Source organism: Indicator indicator, chromosome 7 (genome assembly GCF_027791375.1).
Source record: "Indicator indicator isolate 239-I01 chromosome 7, UM_Iind_1.1, whole genome shotgun sequence".
NCBI lineage: Eukaryota > Metazoa > Chordata > Aves > Piciformes > Indicatoridae > Indicator > Indicator indicator.
Window position 1 is genome coordinate 28,300,265 of NC_072016.1, and position 22,757 is coordinate 28,323,021.

Genomic DNA, 22,757 nt, shown 5'->3' on the forward strand with positions numbered 1-22,757 from the left:
TGCCATGTAGTTTACCAGAAGTACACTCCTCTCCCTGCTCTAAAAGGCTAAGCCTTAGCCAAAACAGATTTATATGCTCTCTTTTTTCTCTTAGTCAGAAAAAAAGCAGGAAGCCATTTGATGCACAAAAACAGTATGAATTTTGAAAGTCTAGTTCCAGGCCAGACCAATGCTGCCTGGCAAAAAAAAAAAAAAAAAAAAGATTAAATGTTTAATCCAAATAGCAAAGAACAGTGAAGCAACCAACTACTGCCCACACTTCCACTGCAGACTACTGTATTTCTGGTTAAGCCATCATCCACAGTCTGCATCTAATTTAGCTATAATCCTCTCCAGTCCAAAGACACCAAAAATGGAAGTGGGCATTGATCAATTCATTATCTGCCTCACAGTTGTCAGAAAATTCAAAAAGATTAATTGTAATTACCTTAACATTCTGTACCTGAAAGACAGTAGTCAGGAATTTAGCACTACACTTGTGTAACAGGAAGAGTATGCCAAACTAGAAAAGATATTGTAATGAATACTAGGTTGAGCATGAGATGCATGCTAACAGTGCTCTCTTTTCCACAAAATATGTTTATTTGTAGTATCAGGAGATACTCTTCTCAGGCTTTTGATCTGGCAGACTCCATGGGTATAATTTCCAGGATTCATAACTGAAGAATCAAAACTTACAAAGAACAAGTAAGCTTTCAGAAAACAAAAAAAACAATGTAACATTCTTTTCAGTTCTTCGCTACTTAAGAATATTGCCTGCAACTCATCAACACTAATACCACAGGACCACAGGATGTTAGGGGTTGGAAGGGAGCTCTGGAGATCTTCGAGTCCAACGCTGCTGCCAGAGTGGGACCATATAATCTAGCGCAGTTCACACTTACTAAATGCGTGATGATTACAGAGACAGAAAACTATTTTTTATGGAAACATTCATTAAAATTCAAATGTTTCCTAATTCTACAGGTAAGCTGTTTGGGGAAGGGACCACTTCCTATGTATAATTTATAAGCTGCTGAGCAATTTACTAGTGTTTTGGAGAGTATATTAATATGGATTTTTTTTGCATTTCACTAGCTTATCATATTAAAGACATAATCAAGGCATTAAATGAGATCTGCATCTAGCACACACACAGAGTTTGCTTTTTAACAAATAAGTATTCCACCTGTACTGCAGTGTTGAGCCATGTAAAGGTATGGAATGTCATCCAGATTCATGGACTGCAAAACCTACTGACCAGCAAGATCCCTCTGACGCAGCTTAAAATATGCTTTCCACTAAAGCTTTGATGTATCCCTTCTCATCTTCCCCTCTGTGTGCTGCAGTTAACAGGTGAACTTATACGCAAGATATTCCATGCTGCTCACCCTTCACAGGCACAGTCACTACTGGCATTGACAGGATGTTGACAGCTCTATCTTTTTTCAGGTGAGCTGGGTTAGTATTCAGAGGACAGTTTACTGCCAAGAACTGCTACTTAGTGATGCTGAGAGAAATGACACAGCTTTAGGACTAACTATTTGGAAGACAGGTGCATTTAGGAATTGTCACTTTTTAAAATCTTCTGGTTGACATGACCACGTTTATCACACGCTCAGTGAGGTTTGTAGAGCCAGATGAAGTGTAAGGCTGTAGGCTGAGATACTGTTTAGCAAAAGCAAGTAGTGGTGAGACATTCACCTCCATAGTACTGTAATTATGGCTACATAGCTACTTTCTTTCAACAGCAACTTGTAGCTTGCCTACTGAAAGCTGTATAATGCTTACAGGATAACGTTGAAACTGATAAGCTTCCTCCAGAGGCCATAAGAAAGGTGAGACAACTTCACCAGTTTTGTCTGCATTATATTTCAGATTTCTGTGAAATCTTTCTCTCACTAGTGAGAATGAAATTACACTTTTTAAGGGTTTCCAATGCATAAAGAACATAATGCTCTTGTATTATTTCACGCACTACAATGAGGCACCAACTTGGCCATTTACCTTTTTCCTAAATTTAAGGTAATAATCAAAAGATACTTTCTGAAAGTCCACAGCAAAAAAGACTAAACAATTAATTTTAGTCTTAGTTTGACAGGAAGTTTATCTTTCTCTAAGGTGTGAACCAATTACGCATAGTATTAGTAATTTAAGAGCTGTTAAAGATACAGCTTCAAAGCAATCTCAGTTGAACTCTAGGAACAAAAAAAAGCTAAGCCATTACTAGATACAGCAATTTGGTTGCGGCACAACTTTTAGAGTACAAATTTGTGTTCAGTCGTTCAGTAAGTTCAAAACCCTTCAGCCAAATCAAGAGTAATTTATGCTTTTAAAGTATATTTTACTTTCTTCTACACAATGTATAGCACACGCACCAGGTAACCTGGTTCTGTAACTGATTTCTACATCTTTCAATTAAACAACATTGCTCAACATACCATTTCTGCCTTTTCTAGAAGAGACTTTAGTGGAAAGCTTTTTTTCTAATGACATCTACATCTTATTTCAATCAGAAAAAAACACTCAGTAACCCTATTTAACTGCCATCTGGTTCTCCATTTTTCATAAGAACATCTGACCTTGAAAGCAAATGTACGTTTCACTCAGAAACATTCTTGAAAGTCCTCAAGAACAGCAAGGGGAAAAGTAGTATCAGCTGAGGGAGAGTAGATTTAGAGTGGATCTTCAGAAGAAGTTCTTCGGTATGAGGGTGGTGGGACTCTGGAACAGATTGCTCAGGGAGGTTGTGGATGCCTCCTCCCTGGGGGTGTTCAAGGCCAGGTTGGCTGAGGCCTTGAGCAGCCGAGTCTAGTTGAGAGGTGTCCCTGCCCATGGCGGGGAGGTTGGAGCAGATGGTTTTTAAGGTCCCTTTCAAGCTAAGCGATTCTAGGATTCTATGATGAATATTTTGTCTTGATCCTTAACTTAGTACATGATAACAGACATAAAATAGACAAAGTTATAGAAGTCCTAGTTTTCAGCAACAAAAATGTCAAACAGAATTAACTCTAATGTTGTTTCCAAACAGTATTACTTCTTAATGGCAGGGTTAAACATGTTTTAAGTCTCCAGCTGCAGAACATAACAAGTGCTTACACCTCACAAATTAGGTTCTTTAAAATTGATTAGTTTTTCAGGACAAAGCTTGCAAGCTGAAAAAAAAATAGTGGATCACACTACACATTTACCTGACTTAGTACCTTGTCTCCTGCAGACGCCAAAAAGTATAACTACTAAGGTATATAGGTAAGTCTAACAGAACAGGGCAAGTATGTACAACATTTCCAACAAATATTTGCCAAAAAGTAGCAACTTGGGTAACAAAAAGTTTCTCTGCCATACACTGTCCTAGCATCTTCAACTTTTTACTTTTAGCCCCAGACTGATGTGTTTTAATTGAAGAGAGACAACTGTTTTCTTAAAAGTATGGATATGGATAAACTTACAGGTGAAGTCTCCTTCAAGTATCACTTGCAGACTAAGTTTATTATTACAAGACTCTTAAATATCAAATACTCCAGAAAAAAAAGTGTTTATTTCACTAACATTTTAAATTAATCACTCTTTTGTAAGACAGATAACATTTATTGCAAGCTACATTTGTTTCTTTGCATCTTGACAAACTTTCAAATTCTCAACACTGTGAGCTTGCAGATGCAAACTTTAAAGCTGCATATTAAAGAATTCTTACACACCGCACTTCTTGTACTTTGCTTTTATCAGGTGTCAGCTCTAAGCAGCTACAACCTGATCACATCCCTCTGACTACGATAATACTAACAAAAAGGTTCAGCCACCTGAAGCATCAATAAAGGCACCAATTACCTGCATCAGTTTTCTTGAGAGCTCGTTAGTGAGGAATTCCTCTTCCTTTTCATAGTTTACTGCAAGTGTTTCTTTTTCTTTTTGCAGAGCTTGAATCTTCTTAAATAGAGTATTACTGATGAATTCCTCTTCCTGCTCTGCCCTTGCTTGCTGTGGAGTGAAGACACAGTTTTAAGAAAAAAGGGAGCAAATTTCCACATTAAAACCTGCAATTATTTTGTTCCCCCCACATCTCTTTTTTTTAATTTTGACCGTGGTGAAGAGTAGGCTGAATCTAAGTGCTGTTACCATTGCCTTTTCTAGCACCTTTCTTTGTTTTCTGTTCCACATTTTTCAAGTGAGAAACCTAGATTGGTGCTTTAAAGGGGCTTACCCTCAAACGCATAAACTTCTCAACCTCTTAAACTATATAAAAGCATTACTTATTCACAGATACCTACTTTTACCCACTCTTTTCCTGAAAACAAAATCCTTTCTAAACATTCTCCCTCTTGAGCTGAAGCATAGCTCTAAGACTGCTGCATTCAGCACCGTGCCTTCTTTCCAGAGCCCTAGACTGCAACCCTGCTTTCCAGGAGTCAAATAACATGCTTATGCTTTCACCTACGTATGCCTTTCTTCCGAGCTGCGGGCAGCACATCTCATCTCATGAGGATTTCTACCCAATCACCAGCCCAGGAAACATGCTTCCATTACTTCTCATAACTCTTATTTTACTATGTACGACATCAACTTCAAAAAATGCCACGTGGTAGCTTTGCCCTGAGGATTTTCAAATTTCTTAAGAGGACAGCTACTCTAGAATTCTTCCCCATGAAGAATCACCAGACAAAACAGTTTTCATTTCGTTTCTCCTCTAGCACCTAGGCACAGAAAGCCATCTTGCTCCCTCACATCCCTACAGTTAACTTGATAAACGAAACACAGAAGCTGTTTTTTGGAAGTCTGCACTAAAGGCCCATGGAGCGTATTTAATACAGGCAAATTAAAGATCACAGCTACAAATCAGTAGAACCAACTCTACCAAAAAATGTGCCAAAATAACCAGCTCTTTATATGTATGGTACATTGGAAAATGTTTGAAATATTCCATTCTGTCAGTGACTTTTAAACTGGAATTATATGATCCCTAGTAGTCCAAGAGACAATTACTTAAACAGAGATACCTTTTATGTCTACACAAAAAGATACTTAAGGAATATAAATGCCTTCAAATCTGGTGGAATAATAGGACAATTGTAAATTTTCCTCATGATATCATCAGTATCATAAAATTTAAAGTGGCAGTTTGGAAAATTCTCAGATCAGTCCTCCTTCCATCAATCCTTCTCATCACATCTTTATCTCTGCCTTTTGTGTCTTCTCCCATCTCTATCACTTTTTTTTCTTGGCCCTTTCCTACTATCTATCTGCCACTAGCTCCCTTTTCCCTCTCACCAGCTGAGCTGGAACAAACCCAACTAAGGAAAAAAAGGGAAAAAAAAAAAAAAGAGTAGAAAAAGAAAGGACCTGCACAGCACCTCCCCTCTATTGTTTGTGCATCTCAGTGGCAGAGAACCACTATTCCAGCACATTCAGCATTGGTATTATGACTTGTCATGTCAAGACAAATGTGCTGGTTTGGGGCCAGACACAGATCCTCTCTTGCCCCGAAAAGGGACAAAAGAATGAGACTCACACAAACGGATTGGAGAGTGATGGAAAGTTTAAATGGAAAAGCAATTGGTGAAGCTACAGAGAACTACAAGCTACAAAGCATAGTGACAAAGAGTATCCCAAAGCGTACAGAACCCCTCACAGAATTCCCAAAGCTTCCCAATCCTTCCCTTCTTCCCACCTGAGGGTAAACCCAAACCCCCCAGGGCTCTTTCTTCCCCCTCCCGCTGCTAGGCAAGTCTCAGGCTGGCCAGGTCTGAGACTGCCCCCCCTCCTCCATTCTCCTCCTGGCATTAGGCCTAGACAGGCCTAAGAGGCCTTGAGGATACTCCCCCGGCATTACCCGATAAGAGAGGACATCTCCCGTGGGAGCAGAGAGGGAAGAAAGAGGAAGAGAATGACTTTGCAGATGGCCTTATAGGGTGCAGGATTTATGGGTAGGAATACGTCGTTTCCTGTGTCCACCCCTGTGGGTGGGCACCCAGGACACCAGAGATGTATCTCATGCGGCAGTGGCAGGGGGCACCCAGCCTAAACTGCCACAACAAAGTACAGTTGTCCTAGAGTTCTGAAGAAATCCTAAAGTGGCAGGTCACAGATCAGAGGATTAAAATTGAAGGAATCTAACTGATCTCAGTAACAGAGTCTATCACATTCTAAATGTGGCTTTACTTAGAACTACTAACAATTTTATACTTTCAGAGACACTTTGGAACGGAGTAAAATTGTAAGGGTTCCCCATCCTCAAATTGTTAAAATTCATGCATGCTGTTGCCTTCCTACATAGGGTTTCTCCTAGGGTCAGCTTTTCAGTGGTTTAGACAATAAAAGCTTGCTTAAGATCAAATTAGAAAGCATTTTCTTCTTTAGAAGAAAAGAATAAGGGTATTTCTACTTTGACTTCTGCTCATCTCTAACTTGCGCAATTTGTCCTACTCAATGCTCCGTACCAATCTGAAGTGATAAAAAACATTTTTACAGCACCAAGACTGCACACCACCTCATAGCCAGATCCTGGTGTTACATTAATGATGGGTTGCTTAGGACAACATGAACACAGACTGCCAAGGTCCCAGCCCACTCCTGGCCAAATACCCCTCCTTTGTGCCTGCACAGGTACTCATGTGGCCAGGCAGCAAGCCAGACTAGGCAGAAGGAGACACCCAGAAATGAATCCTTTCCTTTCCTCCTCCCACTTTTCTTTCCTGGATCCACATCCTAAATTGGCATACCACACAGGCAGTGTGGGCTGACACACGGAAACTAAGAATGAGCAGCCACAATTCAGACCTGTTTAAACTGCTCTGCAACAGCCCCCTTTATCTACACTGTACAAGACACGAGCTTGCATTCAACTGATTCAAAGGAAAAATTGAGTACAATTACATCTGCCTCTATTTTGCAACGAATCTATTTCTCAGCTGCACAAACAACAGGAACCCTATAAATCTAACTATGAACTCTAAGTTTCAGACAACCACACATCGTATTTAATACAAAGAAAGTTCACTTGAATTATCCAAGGCTCAGCAATTGCAACTCAAACATTTTAGTCAAAAAACATCATACAATTATTAAGACCAGGTACAAAAGCACATGATGCATTACCATGTTTCTTCTAAATAAAATTAATTTAATTCTGAAACTTTCCCTTCATCTTACTACTCAGTACTTGGGGGTAGTTCAATTATCTTAAATAATATTGCCTAAAATCTTGAAATCTGTTGCTCATTTCACCCCAAAACTGGTGTTGTAAAACAGTTATTAGGTAATGTATATATCAGGTTTTAATACTATTTCCTGAACAGACTCTGTCACTGCAATATTTTTCTGAACACATATACATTGTATTTCCATATGGATAATCTTTTTATTAAGTATCTGCATATGAAAAGAGGCTCTGATATGATTTAAAAAAAAAAAAAAAATAAACAAACCCTCAAAATCAGAGACAGGAGGCGTGGGTATAGATATCTCAGGTTTTTTTCCTTTTCTATTAGCCATATGTGATGGTTTGAAACTGTCTTTTTAATTTTTCTTTGCAAAGTTCAAGCAGAGAAAGCGAAAGAGTATCAATAAGTCACTATTGGGTGTAAGAAAGCAAAATAATGATTGTTCTAAACACTTCCATTGGATAGATACAAATGTTTAAGAACTTCTACTCAGAACACAGTGGGGAGTCTGCAGTCGGGGCAACTTGCTGGGCTGTTTGGCTGCTGCTTCTTCTCTTCTGGCTGAAGATAACACACTGACCTTGGCGAGCTAAGTTAACAACTTTTCTGCTTTAGCTAACTCTCCTTTCTGCCATGGCGGTCTGGGGGGGAAGCCCCTGGGAGAGAGGCCCCTTGGGAAAGGTCCCCTTTGGGGGGAAGCAAAGGGAGCTTGGTTGTGCTTTTCTGTTGATTGTATATATTTGTAAATGTTGTGAAATTTGTATATTTGTACATATTCATTGCATTTCATCATAGATTGTAGAATTTGCTTGTAAATACAGCTTTCATTCGCTTCCAGACTGAGCTAGCCTGGTTATTGTCAGTGGGGGAGGAATTTCAGCTCACACTGACACACCACATCACATTCAACACCCAAATAGCAATTCATATTACAAAATAAATTGTGAAGGCTCCCAGTGATACAAAATTATAACATCTGATCAGTCTGTCTCTAGAAACCTGACACATTCAATCCACTTCCACTACAGATTTTTTGCATAACCACAGTCACATCCATCCATCTCCTGTATTTCTAAACTTCAGGTAGAGCTAACACGAGAATTTCATGGACGAATCAGCTTATGAAAACCTGCAATTGTTTTGGTCAAGACCATAAATGACAAAGTCTATCATGTTACTCTGCAAGAAATCAAGAATTAAGAAGAGGAGAAAAGCACCTCATGGACATAAAACACACAAAACCTCTTATACTTTATAGGAAGTAAATGGAGCATATGGAACCTTGATGACTAGTAGAGGTGACACATGAAGCGTCGTAAAAACCTGTATTGAACTTACAATCCAATGAGCTAATTTAAAAAGAATTAAGAATCATTTTCCTCCTAAACTTTATACAGTAACTGAGTATCATACTTGAAAGTGAATCTCATTAGAAGTTATTTTTCCACATGCTGTATATGCTATCATAAACTGTGAAAAGTTAGTGTTGAAATACTTCCTGCTCTCAGTTCTTCCTGTAAATATACCTTTAGCAGATTGAGTTCACACAGATAGATTTCCCTCTGCCCTCTTGCTTCCAGTACATGCAGCAGGTTCTGCTTACAGTGGGATGCTCTTTGTGTCACTGAATCACATCCCAAACACTGCTCTAGTGCTGTTTTATAAAGCAGCAAAATCCAGTACTCCAAATGAAGCACCAGCTTCAACAGTCCAAAAAAAAAAAAAAAGTAAAATCACAGAATTACAGCCTTCTACCCCCAGTTGTTTCTTTTAAAAGCTTCACAAACCTTAACGTGCAGTAAGTAAGCAGGTTTAACAATCACAGGTAATGCCTACTTCTTGTTCAGTATCAGTACAACATTACCAAGGATCCGACACAAACAAGTTCTTGCATCTTAGTTTACAGACTGCTCCTTTCACATACACTGGACCACCTGAAAGCCAGACACCAAGCATGCCTGGCTAGCATACAGACAAAGCAGCACCTAACTCCAGTAGCATCCACTGTAAGAGGTGACACTGTTTCCAATAAGAAACATCCTCCCAAGCAATGCTTTAGCCTACTCAGTTCCTGAAGGGTCCTCATCTTTAAGGCATAAGCCACCATGACCTCCTTACCATTCATCCATTCTATTATGGTGCAGTTTCTGTTGACAGGACCCTACGGAAAATACAAGCCTGCAGATGGAGCTGAAGAGTTTAGTCTGGTTGCTACAGGCAAGAAACTCAATCTTAGCTACTGAATATAGACTGAAAGATTGGAGCAGCTTTGGGAAGAGATGACCTCAGTTGCTGCACACGTTACACTGAACTAAAGCTGTCACTTGAGAGAAGTGTCTTTCCAAAAGTCTACTAAAAAATATGATGAGGTACAAAGCACATGACATGCACAAAGTTACAATGGCATGTTCTTAGAATATGCAGTTCTTGCATAAAAACAAAACCTCAGTTACCCAGTTCTCCTGAAGTACACACTCCTCCTCTGAAAGTATTAACGCCAAGTTACTGCTCTGGCCACAGCTTCTGGAACCAGTTTAAAACAGAACAGAAAACTGCAGGTCTATAAATGCAATAAATATTCGACTGAGTTGATACTGTTCCCTTACAGGGGGAAATTTACACTGCAGCTTTCCAATTTTCTCCTACAAATCTTCCAGCCACACCTGACACAAACACACTGCATGCAATGTGCATTTCAGACAAGGAGAAACATGAACCACCCTAAGAACAGAAGTCAGCAGTAACTCAGGGACCAATGGTTCACACTACTGCCAACTATCACGGCTGCCCAGCACCTCTATCTGTAAGGGCTGAAGGACAAGGAAATCCCACCAAAGTCCCAGTATGATGCAGGCACAGCTTTCCTCCCAAGTAAAGGTACTTTTTTTCAGCCTGGTGGCCTGTCTGAAAAGACAATGAATGCTTTTGTGGTTAAAGTGGGGAGCTGGAATTCAAGTTCTGGGTTCAATTTGTAGTGTGATTTCCTGCTTGATCTACAGCAACCCCCAGGGTCACTTCCTCAGTTCTGACATGAAAGTACTCTTATTAATTTCTTTTTTTTCTAGTTTTTTTTTATCTTTTCTTCTTTAAGATGCATTTCCAGGAGTAACAAATAGCAGAACTATGCATTTTTATTCTGGGGTCTACAGTTTCTCCTGTAAGCCACATACTTTTGAAAACAAGCAAACAGTTAATACTTTGGTATGTTTCCTTCAGAGCCACAAGCTGCTGGACTTTTGTTTGGTTGGTTTTTGTTGTTGTTTTTGTTTTAACAAACAAACACACACAAACCTGGTAGAGGAGGAGCAGGAAAGGGATTTTTAGTTTGCATGCTTACCAGATGTTGTTTCCAAAACACAGTAATCAAAGAAAAAATTAAATAACAGTACTGAACTTCAGCTGATAACCTCAGCTATTCCAAATGCTACCTATCATTTCATATTAAAGCCACGGGCAGAAGTGTCTCAAAACACAATCCCTACATTTCAGCTATTCAGCAGGTGAGGTCTGCTGCATAAGACAAAAAAAACATACCTGAGTTTTATTACAATAATAAAGAATGATAAGCAGTTATTAAAAGTGTTAAGTTACAGTTCCTTTTACTCTTCATTTAGAGTTCTCCCTCCCCTTCATTTCCCCACTCCTCTCCTTTTTAAAAGGTCAATTAGGTTTTGGCTGGACATGTCAAAACACTTCTGTGACTAAATCCAGTCTCAGGGAGTTTTTCACTTGATACCTACCAAGTAGATCCACCAGATTGCTGTGTGAATCCACAATGACCACAGACTTGACTGGAGAAATGAGCTGAGGCAAAAGACATCAGACATACATTTTTTTTCTCCCAAGTAATTTTAACCACAATCAAATGTTTTCAGCTCAACATCACTCATGCAGCCTTACGAGTCCTCTCAAAAATTCAGTTATCTTCAAGATCTGTGTGCATACATCTTGTGGTTTGGAACAGCATTTTAAAAGAGCTCCCAGAACCGACCAGCTTCCGAAATGCAAAAGTTCAGTATTATTTGTACATGCTAAACAGTCTCCCTGCATGAGCAATGAAGTAAATTGTTTCATAGTATACAATTCCATTCCACTTCAGATATGCAAACACTTAAACGAGCTTCTCTCTCTGCATTTTGCTGTTGACCTGCAAAAGTCTTGCACAGCTGAAACATGCAGGTGGTGAAAATGAAAGAAGCAAGTTATGAAAACAGGCTCATCTCACAAACATAAATATTTATAAAATTAATGCCTTTGGTTCTCTATAAACAAGGTATAAAAATCTATATGAAATTGATAACTAATACAACCAATCCCTGAATTTTCTTAAGTAATTTTCAAACAATTTAAATGCCTTTTTTCCAAATAAATTAAAAATCAGAGTGTATTCTCTTCAAGTTTTTTATTATCTCAAAATACTGGCTTTAAATAGCGAACATAAATGCAGCACATGAAAAAGCCACATTTTCTGTGACAAAGAAAATGTCGAGAGGGTCTAGAAAAATGTATCAAATCTCAAATAACTTTCACTTAGCAGTTTAACCATGACCAAACACTTATGCAAGTCTTAATGTAATTAAAGACTACATGGTAATAAGGCACCACAAAGGAAAGGTAGCAAGGTTACCCAGGCAAACACTAAATGTTTCCTATTTTGAGTGCCTGACATTACAATGTAACAAACTGACTATTCATTAGACATAAGTTTAATAGTACTTCTTTTTCAACTATTTAAACATCATCATGTAGAACAAACTCCTAGACAGCTATCAGGACTGCAGTCTCTGCTTCCAGCACACAAGAGCTGTAACCTGAGCCAATCAAAGTTACAGGCCAAGGCAGGAATGACCTAGCAGGAAAATGAAATCTCACCCACAGACCCTTCCAAATGGCTCTATTTCATGAGGCCATTTCTCCATCTCACCACTGCACATGCATATGAAGTACACATTTCTTGCACTTCTCACATTTTCAGTGGCAGTGGATTTCCAAAGCATGTGTAAAATGAGTATAGTGCACACAAACAAGCCCACCTCTCTGCATCAAGTTCACTGCATACAAGCAAAATATTTCTTCAAAGTACACATTACATGTTTGTTAGAAGGATTGTAATGGCAACACATGTAAACACCATCAGGAAGGCAGTAAGAATGGATCTATCTTACACAGCTCCACTTACAGGCCAGCAGACTGGTGACCATTCCGAGCACAAATGTTAGGCAACACCACCACTCCTGCAGGAGATACCTCTGCTTTGCTAGGGTTTTCTTTTTTGTTAGTTTGTACCCAACTGAAGATTTATATCGACAAAGAAATAGATTTTCCGATATGGGTAACAAAGCTACACTGTCATATCAAACACTGAACCAAAGTTTGAAATACTTCTATTAATTCTTTACTGATGACTACATGAGAGAAGTTTTTGCTTTACTCTGACTGCTGGTGACACTGCTGATGACACTACTGGTTTACTGGTGATTTTTTTTGTGCTGTGAACTGTTTGCTAGTTAATCAATAAGTATAAAACAAATAGAATACAGAAGCACGTGGGACAGGTTTTGCTTTTGTTCAGCCACGGTATAAAATCTGCTAAAAACTGTTATAAGGATGCACCTATACAAATAACTAGATTTGTAGTTTCATGTTTAGCTTGCCTGAAGTTTTGAATGCACAGTTTTCTGAACATGAAGGATAGAAAAAAAAAAAGAAACCAAATTCCTTATAGCTATTGCTGTAGTATATACTGTTGTTTTGTGTTTGGGATTATTTTTAAACTTGTTTTCCATACCCTGCATAATCATTAGAATTGCCATCCTTTTCAAAATGCTGCTGTTTTGTTTGACTTGCATCTAAAATACTGAGTTTTAACCTAATCTGGTTGTGTTGTGCTATTTAGTCTCAACTGAAACGTCAGCAACACCACCATTCTGTACTAGAGCCTAGAAGAAATGTAGTACTACAGCAAATCAGTCCAAATTATTCTGCAATATCAGGCATCTAATGCATAAATGTTTTAAGCTAACAGTTAAAACTTTGTTTTTCCCCACCTACTGATAAATCACTGTTTATCTTCAACATCCCCACACATTAACTAGTTCACTCTGTTGGACTAACCAATTAGCAAACTCAATACTGCACACTCAGTTTCAGAGCACAAAACGGATTCAGCAGAATAATGTAGACTATTAGTCGACTAATGTACTACACAGCTTTTGTCCAGAGGTATGCACGTTGGTGCTAACAGGCACTGAGCTATGTTTTAAAATAACAAACTTCTGCTTAAAATGCAACCACAGGAAACTATTGTTAAAAGTAGCTTTGCTGCCACAACAGCTCCTCTATTCAAAGACAAAAGAGTACAAATAAAAGCAAGAGATCAGAGACTTAGTAGTCAGCCCCCTAAATAATCTTCATGAAAAGCTTACTTCATGTTACACAGCTCAGGTAAATCATTGCAAGAACACAAAAATGAAATACTTTTTCTTCATCAGAGTATGTAATGAATCAATTATTCTCCTATACAAAAATCTTCCTAGCAGAAAGCACAGCAGTGCCACCGGCATGCCACAGGTATCACTGACCCTCCCAGTTCCCAGGAAAAAGACAGTAAGTTTCATTACTTCTAGACGGGGTCCTGAGCTCAAACAGCTCATGTACTCATCCTTCTATTCTAGATCTAAGTGGCTTTCAGCACCTGTAGATCCCTCTTTCACACCGATCACTGTGTCTTCCTTTCAATTTATTTAAACTAGGGAAGAGGACTACCAGTCCAGTTCTGGTGTTTCCAAAATGCTCACCGTGAAATGAGATGCTCACCACGAAATTTCCTGATTTATTTTTTTCATAAAACATTTTGTTGTTGTTAGGTTAAGGATAACTTAGTCATTACTAGCAAGATGTCCCTAGTCACTAGACGTAACTAACCTCTTAAGAGCACTCCTTTTAAAATCTCCTTCATTTCCTCTTGTACACATTAGCTTTCTAGAGAAAGATTTTCTCAGCCATCTACAAATGCCAGAAACAAAGTCTGTTATTGAGTACAATCATACCTTGTTCCAAACTAACACAGTCATGAACACCATACTGTCCATCCCACTGTTAAGGCACATTAGCTGTAACTTCATCACAGCAAACTAATGCTTCTTCTTATCCTTACTAGGAGTCAGGGAGTTGAGTAGTTTTTTTCTTCCTTCTCTACACTTTGGACATCTTACAGTACATACCCACAGTGTTCTGAAGAGCAGTCTCTCCTGAGGTTTTCAAGACAAAGAACAATTTAGTGTACGAAAATATGATGAGGAATATGGGAAAAGAGGTCCTTTGCTCTGTACCTTCCATCCCTGAACTCTACAAATAGAAGCTTTCAGGATGTGAGGGGAATACAATCATCCTTGAATACCCCCACCATAAAAAAAATGGAGAAGTAGGTCTACCACAGAAAAATTTTTAGGAGATGCCTACCTACCTTTCCACCCACAGAGAAGAATTTCCAGTAACACATCTCAATTTTCAGTGAAAATGGAGTATTTTGCAGATCTGAGTCTCAGGTTAAAGTTACCCTTGAAAAGCTTTTGATGTTTATTTGAAAGAAAGGGGAAACAAAGTGGAAATCCCACCACTACCGAAAAAAGCCCCCAAAACCTTGCAACATGTGCTGCTGAAAGTAGAAATTAAACTGCAAGGCACAGAAAGAAGCATAATTTCATACTACAGCCCATTACACATTGTTAAGGAAGATTTATACTTTTATTCAGAATCAAAATACATCATTGTGGGAATTACATGTGTGGTATAAGTTTTAAATGTCATTAGCACCAGTTAATAAGGGAACTACAAAGTCCTCAGATTCACACTAAGCAGAAACATCACGTTTTTAGAATGAAAACATCTGAAGAAATTTTACTGATAGCTGAAACAGGCTTTTTCCATCTACAGCAAGGCTGAAAAGATACTCATCTACTTCATGAATCCTTCTCCAAACTGACAAACAGGTTGTGTGTAATATCAACGCATAGACAATGACATTTCAGTCAAATTCCAAGTTGAGGGGGGAAGAAAAGACCTTATCCTAAGAGTTTTTCTATCAATTAGGGGATCAGATGATGATCTGAGAGAATAAGCTCATCCTGGAACAAAACTGCTGCAATGGAAGGCATTAAGGGATAGAGGACTCTAAGGAGCTGAAAGACCTGTCTCCATAGGCAACAATTAGCCTACAATGTCTGTATTTTAAATGAAAAGCTGTAAAATTAGAAAATGTCAGGATTAAAAATTGCTCCAATGTTTCTCCAACCATTTGGTTTAGCTTTCATCAAGGAGTCCATATATCCCAGAGATGTGACTCCTGCACATCTGTAATTTGTGCTTTGTAGTTTCCTATTTAGACACTTGCATTTTTACTGTGGAATAGTTCAAACATCTTGCCTTCATTCTTACATCTTTCTCTTACCCCCTACATTGAAATGGGACAGTAACAGTTCACCTAATTAAAAAGCAAGACACCTCTTCAGTTACACAGAAGGGCTTGACTGAAGAAGAGGAACTTGAGATGTTCCCTTTTACATGTCTCCAGGCTGCTGCACTGGAAGCAAGACATCATAGGAATGTTTTCTGTTACAGATCCATAGAAACTTGGTTTATATTGTGTGGTTTGCCTCTATTCTAGAGTACGTCTGTATCTTCTCCATTCCTTTTTAGATCCCAAATCCTGTGCACAATTCAATTTGTGTATTTTGTCCCCATTATTCTCCTCCTTCCATTTTGGTTTGTTTGGCTGGTTTTTTTTTCTTCACCAAGAAAAAGAGAGAAAGGATTCACCTCTTGCTCAGCTGCTAAATTCAGCAGCTTCCTCCTACCCCTCAGCCTAAAAAAGAGCAGCAAAACAACTGTTCCTGTCACTGCTTTTCCAAGGCTACGCTGAAATACATCAGATGTCTACTGATGACAATTTTCAGTTTTGGCATACAATTCAAGATACAACCTCAAGGAGAAATTCACTTAAAAGTAAAGCAAAATTACTTTCTATGCAGAATAGCAAGCCCACAGAAACACCAGGAACTTTGCACGACTAAAAATTCCCAAATATACTTTACAATTTCAGTTCTTATTTCACTTCCATCCCCACAGTAATTCAGAGTAATATACCAGTATTCCTACTGACTGAAGACATCCCACCATTATTAAACATAGGAACATCAATAAAGTAACAGATTTAAAAAGGAGAGATGGGGTGTAATATTTAAGGCAAGCAAGACATAGATGGCTATTACAGTTTGATATCAACTCAGTGGCAACACTGGAAACAAATTAGTTTACTGTATTAAGGACAGAAACATACAAAGGATCCTTCAGCATGGTTTTATAGAGAAAAAGTTGTGGCAGAAAAGCACAGATTCATCATTCAGCTAAGAATTATTTGTAATAAATGTAACAACAAAGGTATAAGGTGTGCATACGACACCCATATCACTTAGTAACACATACCAAGCATTATTTAAAAATGATTATAAAATACTCAAAGTATACAGCAAATTTACTCCTCAGTAGGAAATTTCATTAGTAATTTCACATCAACATGTACTAAACATGATATTGTGTAAAATATTCACTGAATATTATTCCTCAGCGAGTCATTTCTAATGAAGTCTAGGAGAATGACAAGCAAGACTGTGAAAAAATAATAATAGACAACTGACACCTTCACATTTTTTTCATGTGAAACAAATTCATTGTGCTGAAACTGTGCTTCTGAAACAAACAAACAAACAAACAAAAACAAAAAAAAAGGACCAAACCCACAAACCAAGGGATTCTCTCAGAGAACAGACATGAGAGAAGGAACAAACAATGACTCTCTATTAGCTTCACACCATACTGTAACAGACAGCTACACAAGAGTCAGCTCACCGCCTACCCTGGAGGTAGCAGGGGTGAAATTGATACAGGGCAGGGTGGGGCAAGAAGTTTAAGGGATTGGTACTTCCTTGTAAAGAAAAAACAGAGGAGTTATGAAACTGAGTCTCAAAGAAATAGGGAAAATAGCCTTCCTGATACTACTGCTTAAGCTATCAGAAACATTTGTGCAAATTTGAAGCAGGAAAGGGTGTTGAGACTAGATCAGTGCATCACATACGTGCAGCATTTTTGATTTAGCTCATTAGACTTCCCGCATCTGAAAGCCTGAGAGCTTAGTTCAGTCTGACAAGGCAAACTTAATGCTTGTTTCAGCCTGAACCTTCACAAGGAGAAAGCAGAGGATCCCAGAGTACTCATCAACCTAGTCAAAAGACTGCAGGAACCAATGCCTTGACAAAGCTCATGGGAAGACCCAAGGACAGGACACCAAAGCCTTTCCAAGCACAGTGGAGCTTCACCTCTAAGACTCTTCAAATTAAAATTGGACACCCTTTCCAAAGACACAATTCAAGGTAAATTATGAGATAAAATGCAGGAACAACTCAGAAAAACATGATGTGGCACAAATCAAAGCAGATGATTTGGTAACTCCCTGAAGACTCAAACTCTGTGTACAAGCATTCCTGTTTATTAATTATTCAAATCCAGTTCAGAAATATTACCACTTTTTATGGTTTTGGGTTTGGTTTTTTTGTTAGTTGTTTTTTAGCCAGCATTGAAGAAGGCCTACAACACAAATGGTAATGTGCTCTTCCCACAACATCAACAATGTTTTTCCCTGGGAACTCAATATGCTAGCAGCTGTGCACAACTACTAAATGGAACCTTCCCACTATTAATTCACCAGCCACACAGCAAGCAGCATTGCTTTTACCATGATAACATAACAGCAAAAGAGTTAACATTGAAGTACATTACTAAGCTTCCTTTTTCCTCTACAGATATTTTTTGGAAGTTGACTAGAAATTTTGACTAGAAACTTCTTGAGAATCTGAGGCAAATGTAAAACTGAAATGCATTTCACTCATTTCCTATATACCTGCTCTTCCTGGAGTTTCATTGTGCATGAACAATGTTGTCTTTACTCTAAAAAGCAGGTAAGTAAAGCATTATTAAAGTAAGTTATTTTTTAATTAGACTTTCAGTTTAGTCCAGCTATAAAGTAGAGCTACAAACAACACAGCTGGATACAAAAGCCCTAAGCAGGTTTCTTAGACCTAGAGAAGACATCACAAAATCATTACGTCAGCCTCTTTCACACAAGCAAGATCTACTTTAAAATACGAAGTAAACAATAGACTTGTTTCTTTTAAAATATTAATCTCTGCTTTCTTGGTTTGTTTTTACCTCTAGCTGCTACTAATTGATGTCTTCATCTCTGTGCACTTAAGTGAGTACCTTTTAAAGTTTTTTTTATTTCAATTCAGTTAGCTTATGCTGCCGATTCTTCTACTATTAATAGACATTCTGTACTGAAACAGGTGTTCTACTCTGAAAGGTGGTGCAAACTCCAGGAAAGAAGAAAGCTGTTTAAAAGTAACTTTGCACAGGATTTTGGACAATATAGCACATCCATTAATTTCCCCAAACTATCTATCCAGGCTGTCCCACAAAAAGGTCTATCCATGAAGACTCATGACAGCAGATCTCAAACACACACACAAATCCTACTGCACACTTCCTTGAGAATAAAATGCTCAAATCGTATTTATTTCCATCATCTAAATCTGTTTATTGAGAAAACTGTAACAAGTTTACAACACCGCACAGGATTTTTCTGATCTGCAAGTCCCAGATAGCCTGCTTGTTTCCAGGAGTTGGCTGTTATCAAAAGCAACAAATTTCTTCAGGATTTGTGAGCAGGGGTAAGGAAACAGGAGCCAAGTGGGGCTTTATTTACTATTGTTTCTCCCAAATAGTGTGAGGCTGCTCATACTGCTCTGCAGTAATGCAGGACACCAGAAGATGCAAGAGATGCAAGTGCCCTCTGGTAGCATTCAGGGAATAAACAATCACGCTGAGAGCCAAGGTGCAGAGGCACAGATTTACCTACAGAGGGTCACAGAGGTCTCACAGTAAAATACTGCCACTCACAACCTCCAAAGCCCCTTGCCAGCAAGTGCTGTAGCAGTCATTATCAGACAGTGACAACTTGCAGCAAGCCCACAAAAACCAGCATCCAATCTTTACTTATGCCATTAGCATTTTAGATCAGGCTGTCATCTGAGCTGATGATCCTGTCAGGGATCTACACAGCACCTCAAGTCAGCATATCTAGGGTAATTCCTTTCCCTGCAAAGCAACTGAGAAGTTTTCTTGTAAAATCTATGTTACAAAGCATTAAAACTGCTCCATCAAGCATTCTGGAGCAGGAACATTTTTCAATTGAGGCTTTTCAAATGCATATCTTCATCTCAGAAAAAAATAAATTAACAGAATAAGGCTTATTATACTTTATTTTTTTAACACTACAGAAGATGCTTGACTACAGTAGGCAAATTTACACAAGTGAAATTACTGAATCTAGCATTCAAGAGAAAGCATGTATGTACCTGTAGCCATCAGGGACTAAAGTTCTTTTTGTTATTAAAAGCAGTCTGTTTGTATGAGGCCTGTCAGTTCAAAACAATTACAAAGAAAATAAAAACGCTTCAGTATCAGTTAAGGTTATGTGGCTTACGCTGAAATAGGCGGACTTTGTTACATCAAACACTGAAAAACAGAAAAAAGAAGTTGAAATCCAAGTTCTACTGACTTCAAAACGAACTTCCTGACCCACACATACCTACACCCCACTGAAGTATTTCACTTTTTGTCACTCACAGCAAACCCATCATTTGAAAAGCACCACCCCCACCCCCCCACTTTTGAAGTTACAAGTGGAGAAATTGTGCTGTCCTCAGATTCAGAACATTAAATATGACATCTCCTTGGTGGAGTTTTTTCACAAAAAATTTAAGGAAGTTTATGCAGGAAATCCACTTCTGGTAATGTAGCAGCATAACCAAAATTCACTACTTCACATCTCACATACACAGCATTTGCAGGTGTGTGATTCTTCCCAACCTAGGCACCGTCCATTCCATTTCCTATAAAAACTTTGCAGAAATATGCCACCAGATTACACATTAAAACAGCTAAATTTGTTTTAATGAAGTCTGCAAATGGGTCCAATGACCTTTGTTATTTCTTTGTAATACCTGATGTGAAACTTTGCATCTTGTAATATAATGTCCCTGCTTTGTTCCCTCCCTCAGTTTGTTACTGATAATACCAGGTGAGATAAAGGAGTAGAGTTTGTAACTCTTTTTGGACATACCCTTAGTCTAAGCTAGCTTTACCAATCCCTCTATTAAAGCAGGATCTCTTTTTACAAGTTTTAGGTGAGAGTTCATATGAAGCTAGAAAGCACACAAGCCTGCCAAGTAAACACTTTTCCAAATGCAACTACATAATGTAGGCTTCCTATTCTTAGTTAGTGCTTCTTTTCAATCCTACAACACAAGGGTTAAGTGCACAATAGAACCACCAGGATCCTGTATGGTAAGCTATTTAAATAATTCCCAAACTGTATGCATCTATGCTGACACAAACAATACTATGCACAAACACAGAAGAAGATGTCATATCAGCACAGATACAAGAGGAAGGAGGAAGAAAATCACTTTCTACCTGGTAAACCTTAAATGGATAATACTCAAAACCATTGAAGACAATGGTGAGAGCTAGAAAAAGTGCAGTGTCTCTGCAGCACTTGCACAACTGAAGGCGCGCGCACAGATGAAGAGCCATGTGGTTCCTGGAGTCACCTTCACCTACAGCACACAGGAGGTTTAGTCATTTCACCTGTTATTTTGACTACCTGTCAGTTTCATTTGCGCTTCACAGCTCATCCTCAACACTTGATAAAAATCAAAGCTGATTCGTGACATTACAATGTCTACTACAGGAAATTGGTATGCAGCACCCAGCTGCCAGCACAGCAACATGGTGAGGAGCTTGAGCTGTCTGGCGGAGGAGTAAATGGATGAAGGTTTAGAATTACAATGGAGAAATCAGAAAACTTTCTATTTAATTACATTTACATGCAAACAGCACACATTTCAACTTCCAGGAAAGTTCGTCTCCAGTCACTTGTATACTAGAGCAACACAACCAAATATTTTGACTTCAAATGTGTTTACATTATGCACTATGTAAACCACAGCACAAAGTCTCAGTGGCCTGGAAAAAAGTTATGTTTTGCATTCATTATTTCACTGCTTGCTGAATTAGAAGTGGTTTACTCAGTTGTGCACACACTTTAGCATACCAAAGGCAGTATATCTGCTAAAGATGCCAGTTTTCCAGAAAGCCTAAAAGGTTGCTAAAAAAATAAAATCTAATACCTTTTCTCTCTCTGTCCAAGATGTCAAAAACATACAAACTGAGTTTTAGGTTAAGAAAAACACTTCCTTTTTGTAAATTAAAATCGGATCAAAACAGAAGATAATCAGTAACAGAGACAGCACTTAAAGAACTTTAATTCACACACACATTTCTTCAAGTTTACAAACAATACACCTACCAGGGGTTCATGAAGATGCTGTGTGATTCTAACAGGCAAAAAGAAAATGTCTGACTGATAAGATGTCTTAGCCCCTTTCAACATTAGAAGGCACTCTGCTGCTACCTAATTAAGCCACATTCTCTTCTCGTAAAGTATTAACAAAGCACACATTTTCCCAACTAGCACTGTATTTGTCATCCATGAATAAATTACTTCTGTATTGTATTTCATGCACTCTTCCGGCCGACATCCTGCTAGACACTGAATGCTTACTACTGGGAACAGACAAGGGGTTTGCCTAGACAAGCTCCATGTCTTTGCTAGGTATATTGACACTGACAAAAATGATTATCAATAAAATAGCCATTACGCCTGTAATAAAGTAACCCCCTGTGAAAAATCTGATGAGATGCAGGTCTCTCTCAAGGCATCTCTATCTGCACTGGCAAGAATGTTCAGGATAGCAAATACAAGTATCAGGGTTACCTTTAATTGATCTTTAACTGATTTCCTACTTTGTTAGCATGCAGGCTATGACCATTATAACATCTAAATGATCACTCTAACCACTGATTTAGCAAAAACCTCCCAATCTAAGCCTCCTAAACTTCCAGCTCACAGAGAAGAAAACAATATCATATTCATTGTATTTTTACATGTAATTATACTGAGGATTGATGTCATTAGGTATCATATAAAATTATGTTGAATTCCAAGTTATCCTTAACAGTGCTGATAAACCAGCAGCTGAGCTCTTCCCGGGACAGAGTGGTGTGTGTTGCTCACACTGTTAGAACGGGTTAATTTTAAACTAATTTTTAAATAAGCTCTTGAAATACCACAGCTAACAGAGTACAAATAAATCAAACATTTGCTCATGACTAAGACGCTATCCTGCAACTCGCCGTTTCTGCACAGTGAATGGAGAGATGACGGTTGAAGAGATAATCCGTAATCTCTGCTGATTACTTGAAGAAAAACCTCTACTTTGAGAAACTTCAAGGAACACCCAGCACTGCTCTTCCTGCTCCTCACCTCAACCCCCAGCTGAGCCACCCTTTCCGAGCCCTTGCCGTTCGGACAGCCGGGCGCAGGGGCAGAAGCGACTTGGGGTCGCCTCCCCGCCTACAGCCGGGCCGGCCACGCGGGACTGGAGC

General features: G+C 38.6%; 1 protein-coding gene across 1 annotated transcript in view; it reads right to left on the minus strand.

Annotated features, from left to right (window-relative positions):
- CCDC6 (coiled-coil domain containing 6) overlaps positions 1–22,757 on the minus strand; it is a 48,045-nt gene that overhangs the window by 24,629 nt on the left and 659 nt on the right. Inside the window, exon 2 of the mRNA XM_054382355.1 lies at positions 3,808–3,957. Coding sequence (XP_054238330.1) covers positions 3,808–3,957 — 150 coding nt within the window. The remainder of the gene's footprint in view (positions 1–3,807; positions 3,958–22,757) is intronic.